Genomic DNA, 8,954 nt, shown 5'->3' with positions numbered 1-8,954 from the left:
TGACCTATATGTCAGTTGAGATTAATAGCATGTTTGTCACAGCAGTGTGAATGGTCCGTCCTATGACAAAGGTTCAGACATCCTGGAGACACGGTCAGGATTAAATCAAAGGCTACAGATTTTATCTTTACATCCAATAAGGGATGATTATTTTCTCAAAGGTCATGTTTCCTTATCAGTGTCAGATATTGGAACTGTTAAGCTGGCAGCTAAGGAAGCTCTTCATAACCCTCTAGTTTCTCCTTTCCTCGTCTCCTCATCCAGGCTGAGATTCTCAGTGTCCTGAGTCACAAGAACATCATTCAGTTTTATGGAGCCGTGCGGGAATCTCCCAACTACCCCACCCCCCCCTCAATTCATCTCTGATTTTATCTCAGTGTTGGACAGTTTTTCTCTCTCTGTTTGAACTGTGCATGTGTTAAATGTTGAATTCATTTAATTAAACATTTCTGTTTTTAACTTTTTAAACCTTTTCTGATTTTCATTTGTCATTCTGTCTTCATTGAGATAGAATGATGGTGAAAGAGTGTAGCGCTGGAGAAGTAGTGTGTGCTCTTCCTACACATAACAATGAAATAACTTTTTGTCTTGGGTTAGGGTTAAATAACAAATAATTGTGTATAGGTCAGTGTTTTTATTTAGGCAAAAAAGTAACAAAGTATCTAGTAACTGTAATAATAGGTACTTGATTTGAATTGTAAGCATTACACTTACTCACTCAGAAAGTTAAGTAAGAAAACGACAGTAATCCGTTACTTTATAATTAGTTACCCCCAACACTGAAGTTCGAAAGGTTGCCACCACAGTTGCAGCTTGAAGTCGTGTTGGTATTAAAAAATATTGTGACGGTATTAAAAAAGGTATTAAAAAGTATTAAATTCAACTTAATAATTTCTGTATAAACCCTGTAATTGATGACTAATTAATAGATGCCAGTATATCAAGTTAAGCTAGTTAATAAGAACACTAATGTTATTGTTACCTATGTTAAATCACTTGCTAGGAAAGAACCCACTCCTCCTTAAAAAGAACTTGTGCTCACTATTGCTTTGCACGCATTTGTTTAATCTTTATTGCCACAATAGAAAGAGCAGGGTCAGGGAGGAGACAGTGGACCAGAGGTCAGCATGGATGATCATGCAGGGTCTTCACAGGAGAGGGTTTTTTTCAGACCTAATTGTATTGTGGAGTTTTGCACAGTGGCGACCGGATCTTTGCTCTCAAACCACAAAAAAATGTGATGGCGCAACAGTCTCCTCCAGTACATTATTCTGTGCTTTCTTTTGATTTTCACATTGGCTAGTCATCCTGTTTAATGTGTCTTCTGATTAAATTGGAACCACTGAAACAAGTTGTAGGAAGCCTCTGCAAGTAACTGGTTGCTGGCAGACACTCTGTGCTGCAATAAAATGGTTAATCAGCAGTGCCGTGCACTGTAGAGCCGATGCGCTGCTGGTTCTGCCGGCCTGAATACAATATAATGTCTATAGCCTTACTGTTGTGTGTACAGCCTTTATAGACTGAGCTGAGTAGTGATGCACGGGTCGACCCGTAACCCACGGGACCCGCAAATGGACCTGCGGGTCGGGCAGCAGTGATCGTCTGTTAAATCGGTCTGTAAATGATATTTTGACATTATTGGCTATTACTGTCATGGCATCCAAAGGTACTGATGCGTTGAGCAGGTGACAGTCCGCGGCCGTTTTCAAGACACACTTGTGTCACGCACTCCAAAAGAAACTTGTTGAAACTTTAAACAATAATTTATTGTACAAAATGGGGGGAACAAATGTGGACAAAAACGGTTCCATAATTCATATTAAATTCAAAAGATAACGAAAAAACAGCTACAAGTTAGAGGGAATAGTGATAAAGTGGTAAAACTCAGTTGGTAGGCTGTACTATATTTTCACATTTTTAACAATGCAATTGAAAAGTTTTGATTTTTATTGATAACCTACATTTACCAACAACAAAAAGACTACATTTAGCACCAAAAAAATATGTAAAAAATAAATAAATAAAAAAATAAGTAAATAAAAAAACGAATATCTAATACCAAATTTTCATAACGAACACCTACCCATAGAAATGAATATCTGAATATTTGGATACAGCCCTACTGCATAATTTGTGTTTTTTAAAGGCAGCAGGTATAGGTCATGCCATTTTTCTTTATCTTGATTAATTTTGCACATCTGTGGTGTCATATTTGATTATGTGTGCATGCAAAAAAATCAAAGCTACATTGCATCCCCCTTGTTAAAAATTAACAATTCGACCACTGAGTATGGTAATCTATTGGGTGGTTGGTAGTAATTGAACATTAACTGGACTTTTGGCCGGTGGATTACAAAGTTAATTTTGTACCCAGTTTTGCAGCTGACAATTAGATTGTAAAGCACAGGGTGCATCTGCACATCTGATTCACCCTCAGTCAGAAGGAATACACTGGTCATCCAGGGACTAAGCTCAACAATGGTCTTCATTTACCACAACCAGGAAGAAACAGCAGCCTTTAGAATACTTGAATTACACACAGAAGCCCAGGTAAGATGAGCTGTGAATATCAGGACACTGTATATATATATGTGTGTGTGTGTGTGTGTGTGTGTGTGTGTGTGTGTGTGTGGTGAGAGAGAGAGTGAGAAAGGGAGAGAGAGTGGTTTCTGTAATAGCAACAAATAATATAACAGAGTTTAATGTACATAAAATACCAGATTATAAGGAAGATAGTAAAAACCCTTGTACATGCAGGCTTACTGCTCCACACTCACATGAACATTACAGGTGTGCAGACATTATAAAGAAGGAAATTAAATGCAAAACTGGAACGTTCCCAGAGGTGGAGGGCACATGTGCTCCTAGTGAAAACATTTAGGAGCACAGAAAGAAATGTAAATAACACATTTAATAGGAAAACAACAAAATACAAAGGCTCCTCTGGAACCACCCTCTCCTCCATCATGTGTGTGGTAAGGGCCCAGCAGCTGTAATGGGCAGCACCAACATCATCTGCACCAACTCCAGGATGTTCTAGCGGAAATAAGATGGGTCTTACTTATCTAAACCAACTTGTCCCTGAAATTGTGGCTGACCAGGATTTTCAGTCCCTGCCACTCATCCTGGACAGCAGCCAGGTCACACCCCGACCTGCAGGATTGAACAGAGAGCGTGAGTTAGCAAATACCCAAACATAACATTGTCTCGTGGTGAAACCCTTAAAGTGTCCCTGGCTGACAGCTCAGCGCGCGCAGTCAGTTTCAATTTCATTGCCATTAATGTTAGCAGGTTGTTTTACTTTACTCTTTAGGTGACTGCAGTTTAAATAAACATCTCAAAACACATCTTTTAAAAATTCCTTGATGTTTACGCCGGGCGGGCGGAGTGGCTTGCAGTACACTGGCTGAAACCCTGACATTATTGGTAAACATTTGCTGATACATTCAGAATTTAAGTTCAGCATTATAGCAAATAAGTAATTAAACAGTGTTTTCTCATTAAACTGATAAACAATAGGCAGCATTACATTTCAGGGGTAAACACAGAGTGTTTTTTAATGGATGTGAATAACCCCGTTTATGATCGGGTTTATGGAGTATCCTGTTTATGTGTTTGAGCATGGAAACACCATGTTCCTTTTATGAGAAACCTGACTAGGCCAGCTGGAGTACTCCGAAAGTAATCGGGGTGTATACAGGGAATATGAATAACCTGATTTCTGTGTAGTCATGTTAACACCATGTCCCAAATATGATCATAACCAGGATAAACGTCTTTAACAGGTTATTCGTGTTCATGTAATTGCACTCATAGTTGCTGTTGCAAATCAGAGTATGAACGTAACTTCAAGGGAAAAAGTTTAAGGAAAAGACACAATGACAAAGACATAAATAAACAGAATAAATAACTATAAATACAGGAAAAGGGAAGATACAATAAAAGATCCTAGTTAAAAGCAAATATTGTTATAACGTTGTAAATTTTTTAGCCTAGTTCGGACCAATGACTTGTGGCGAGATGAGTTGAAACTATTTACAATGCCCCATTCGGCAACATTGTAAAAAGCGAGAGGTCCGCGGTCGTTTATAACGTAATGTTTTATGTGTTTTAATGTGTAGGTATGTAAATGTTTTCAAAGACGTTTATGTTGAAATAAAAATACCTACAAGTAGTTATGTTTCCTTGTATTAATACATATACAAGTATGTTTCCTTGTATTAGTTTGCCCTCTTGTGGACATAATGCGAGAAAAAAAAAAAAATTCGAATTGTTCGAACCTATGAGTTATTTTTAGAAGGAATATTCGAACGTCATTTTTGAGCAATTTTGACAGCCCTAGTGACCCACCGTCTGACACCGGCACACCATGAGGATGGAAACAGAGGGCTCGGCGGGGACAGAGCACCTGCTGCAGCAAGCCAACACGCTGTCTGCAGTCATTTTGACCTGACCAGTGGACTTCACTACAAGCTGATTGGCTGTTGAAACAGATGACGTGCTTTAAAACCAGCTGCCGGCCATTTGACCAGCTGAGTGTCATGTGACACCATCTCTTTAATCTTGTTGTGAATCTGTGGTCTGAACTGGGGTTAAAAGTTGTAACTAAGATGCAGAACTTCAAACAGGAGGCTGGAGGTGAGTGACCTGAATGCAGCATCACAGGGCTTTAGTTGTGGAGTGGAACACAAGGATCTGTCAGGGACATGAGCTGATACTAATGACAATGTCATCCTACCCAACTATCAGAATATGACTCATGATGACATGGTGTCCAGTGTAGCACAGGTGAACTGCTGTATCCTAAAAAAAAATGAAAAGTGAAACAGCCAAGAATCAACTCAAATACCAGAGTCAGAAGAACTCAAACCCCACACAGTGACACTTATACCTAAACGCTGTAAAACTTTTGATAAGAGAAAACCTTCTTAATGAGGATGACAAATTATAGATTCATGTGACAAACGCCCTCGCCTCCCCTCATAGGATCCATCGTCACACAACAGCAGGCACATGACCGCAACTCAGAGTAACGAAACCTACATTTCTCAGCAGCGGACCACAAACGTTTCAGAGCCGCGGAGGAGATTACAAAATAACCAAGCCTCTCTCTCTCTGACCCTTACACTCGGTTTCCTGGGTGACGTGAGGCAGTTGTTCAGGTTGTCCTCTTTGGTCTGCGGTCAGTCAGAGTCTTTGTTCCAGCTGTGTGTGTTTGTTGATGTGTTAAGAGTCCAGAGGCAACTTTACAGCACTTCACTTCATTTTATCAGAATGCGTCTCACTACAGAGGAGAAAATCGAGCTGGGACTCAAAGCGCAGGGATCGATCAATCCTGCGTTCGGGGTAAGTGTAGTGTCATCTTAATTCTGTCTTTAGTTTCAAATCAAAGTGTCAAACACTGAGTGAGGGTTTGAGATACAGTCTTGTGCAAATATTTTTATTATGAAGAACTATAATTTAAAAATTGATTGTTATATTTGCCTTTACGTACAGATGAAGGGAGAGGTTCAGGGTTATTTTCTTTCTTTACAGCAGTAAGAGTTAAATGTAAGCCACTGTGGAATGTGAAATGACATAAGTGAGAATGTGTTCCACAAAAGACGGGATATTTCAGCTGAATCGATTGCATGGTTTCAAAGTACGTGGCAAATATCAGTGTGAGTGTAGCTGATCAAAGAGCTCCGAGCTGAAACTAGAAATACTCTTCTATAAAACTAAGACACAGAAACTGAGTGAAGGATACTGGAGCGTGTGGGTGTGTGTGGTTTGTGTGTGTGTGTGAGTGGTGTAAAGGTCTGGCTGCATGGGGTGTGCAAGTGTACACAGCTGAGCTCAGCGTAGATGTTTTTTTTCTCCCCATCCCAATTAACTGAAGAATTTAGAAAAATGGGAACAGGAAACAAACAGCGGCTGCAGATGGGTGAACACATCAGTCTGTCAACATCTGCAGAATGATACAGGCAAAGGCACGAGGCCTCATTTATTATTACTGTCCTTAACATTACACACCTTTACAAAAGCTCAGTGAGAGACTATAAAAGAATTCAAAGCTGCTGAACCTGGATTTGTACATTAAATATGTCAGTGGAGCTCTCTTTCTTTCTTTAGACTTTCAGCGTGTGAATATATTTTACAAGAATCTTTTGAGACTCTTTTTGTCTATTTACACCAGTTGGACTCACACGTCAGTATGTTGACCACGAGGTGTGTCTGAAACTTAGGCTACTTTTCGAAGAGGCTGGTTGTTTATAGATTATTTGGTGGTCAGTGTCTCAAAATATAGATATGTACAGTTGCAATATGCTAAGTATTCGGTAAATATATTGTAATTTATTACCTTTTTTCAACTGCACATTGTCTCCAAAGGAAAACTATGTCAACTTTTGTTTTATCCAGTAAGACAAAGTTTTCAGTCTGTTCATCTGACTTCATGCAGAAAAATTCATCCTATGGACTGAAAAAGCAATTAATCATAGTAATTCTAGTAGGCTACCTAAAGTTAAATTTGTATTTTTAATATTAATAATTTTTATATTAAAAATTTGATACCTGACACTGTGTAATGATATGATAGTGATGCACAAAAATATCTCGATACTATGCTGTATTGATTTTTTATAGCCTGTACTTTCACTCACTTACTAGTGAAGAAGTCCATGTGTGAGTAGAAGTTGCACCATTTTCGACATGCAAGAATGTTTATTGCTTCGTGTCTGTGACATACTCTGCCCATGTTCTGATTAATTTACTGAAATTACGATTAAACAAACCGTTAACTTCAGCCTTTGTTATTTGGTAATGATAAATAAATAAATCTATTTGTATAGGGGCAAGTAAGAATGGACTTTGGGCAAGTAAATGTTTAAGTCTCTTGAACCCTGTAGGGTAATGATGCTGGCAGATACAGTTATCCTACAGAAGCTTACATTGAATCCATATTAAGTGCCTTTTTAATATTATCTGCAGTTTTTAGAGCAAAAAACATCAAACACATACAGCACGTGAGATTATTAATAATGCGGATAACTGGTATAAACTATGATAAAATGGAGGCAGATAAGGATTCATGTAGAGACCAAACTATCTCTGCAGTAGGGCTGCCACAATTGGTCGACTAATCGATGACTAATCGACTATTAAAATAATCAGTGACTATTTTAGTAGTCGACTAATCGGTTTGAGTCATTTTTCATAGAAAAGTACTATAAAAGTACCCCAAAATACTCTTACTGCAGCTTCTTACGTTCAGATATTGGCAGCTTTACACACTCTCCCGTGACAGTGAGCTAAAGCCCTTTGGCGTGAGTATGAAACAAGACATTAGATGACGTAATTTTGGGGTTTGGGCGAGACAGACCGACATTTTTCAACATTTTAACACATTTTTCAATTAAATGATTAGTCGACTAATCGAAGAAATAATCGACAGATTAGTCGACAATGAAAATAATCATTAGTGGCAGCCCTACTCTGCAGCAGCAGTCATGTTTTCTACAGTATATCTCATTGTCCTCATGTTGTTCCATACATACAGATGCCTTGGTTGTAACATTGTGACTGTAAATGGATTCTCTCATTCACCTGGTGCACACAGTGTCTCAGTGCAGAGGAATGGAATGGGGCAGTAAATGTGTTTTTGGCATTTTTCTTGTCTGATTACAAGAGAGCTTTTGTTTGTGAGGTCGACTTTAAGTGTAGTAGAAGCCAATTCAGGGTTTCAGGTATCGACACATGATAGAGGCTAAACTCCAAAAACAAAGGCTGGCGTCATGTGAAAGAAAACGTCTAACTCTCTGTGTGGCTCACATTTCTCATTACTTTTAGTGAGTACTTCAGTGTTCTCTGGATGCTTGAACACTGTCATGGTACAGTAACTCTGACCCTTGGTCCCCTCACTGGTGGTTGTTTTAATGTTTTACCCATTTTAGATTTTTCTAGATTTTACCCAAATCTAGAAAGATTTAGGGTCTGGCTATGAGTAATGAAAATGGCTGAACTCGAGGGGCGGCACCAAGCATGCATTTGAAAATATCACTGCACGCAATTGGATAACACTACGACCAATCACAACAATACTTAGCACTTAGCTATCAGTGGAGCTAACTGGTAGATTAGACTCTTGCCGTATCCGGTCGGCAAAACAGCAAAAACGTCCTTCTTGCAAAGGAAAGATTCGAACGCCGTCTTCTGTTCCTCTTTTAGAGAAAAAGCCAAGTCTAACTCGTTCATTATAGCGGCCAAAGCCGTTTCAAACAACTGGTGTTCATCCGTAGCCATCTTGCAATGTTTACTGACTGATTCTGGACTTCGTCGTGGCAGCGCTGTTGTCATCTGTTTAGCTCGCCTCTGGCCCGCCTATATCAGATACACCGATGTGATTGGTGCAGCTCGGCTCCAATGGCATGGGTGATGAGCATCATTACTGATTGCCAGAGTGACTCGCTGAGCAAATTCAAATTGTGCTCTTGTGAGAACTCTGGATTTCTAGGGTAGGTTTTAGTCGTAAATGATTAGGTGACATGATCACCTGACATTTTACATGTTTACATGTGTAAAACCTCTAGAATTAGTAGCTATAGTGTTTTACACTGTTATAATGCAAGCTAAATTAATTAAAGAGGACCTATTATACCCATTTTTGGGCCTTTGTATTTGATTTCTGGACTCCTATAGAGCAGATACACACGATTACCTGCACACAAACCTTTGTAGATCTTCAGGACGCTGTGCCTCTCACTGCACTGCTTCCTTGTATTTCCTGCATCCCGTGAAAATGGTCTGTGTAATTTACTCCATCCCCCGAGCCCACTGTGATTGGTCACTCTCCCGAGGACTTCTGAAGGGCTGCCGAGCGCTGCCGGCATGCAAGTAAGTCTGGCACGCATTAACGTCACACAGACTACGCTGTTTTAAAAAAGACTGTAAAACACAGCATGCAGAGCCATCCAAAA

At 39.4% G+C, this 8,954-nt stretch overlaps 1 protein-coding gene across 2 annotated transcripts in view; it reads left to right on the top strand.

The window, feature by feature from the left end:
* Positions 1-2,414: 2,414 nt before the first annotated feature.
* si:dkey-106n21.1 (solute carrier family 23 member 2) overlaps positions 2,415-8,954 on the top strand; it is an 83,688-nt gene continuing 77,148 nt past the window's right edge. Inside the window, exon 1 of one of the 2 annotated variants that reach the window (XM_049573036.1) lies at positions 2,415-2,550. In XM_049573036.1, coding sequence (XP_049428993.1) covers positions 2,479-2,550 — 72 coding nt within the window. In that variant the 5' untranslated portion in view covers positions 2,415-2,478. Of the gene's footprint in view, positions 2,551-5,075; positions 5,347-8,954 lie in introns of those variants that run through there. The other variant, XM_049573035.1, reaches the window with a different exon arrangement.

Source organism: Epinephelus fuscoguttatus, linkage group LG4, assembly GCF_011397635.1.
Source record: "Epinephelus fuscoguttatus linkage group LG4, E.fuscoguttatus.final_Chr_v1".
NCBI classification, from domain to species: Eukaryota; Metazoa; Chordata; class Actinopteri; order Perciformes; family Serranidae; genus Epinephelus; species Epinephelus fuscoguttatus.
This window is presented reverse-complemented; position numbering and strand designations above follow the sequence as displayed.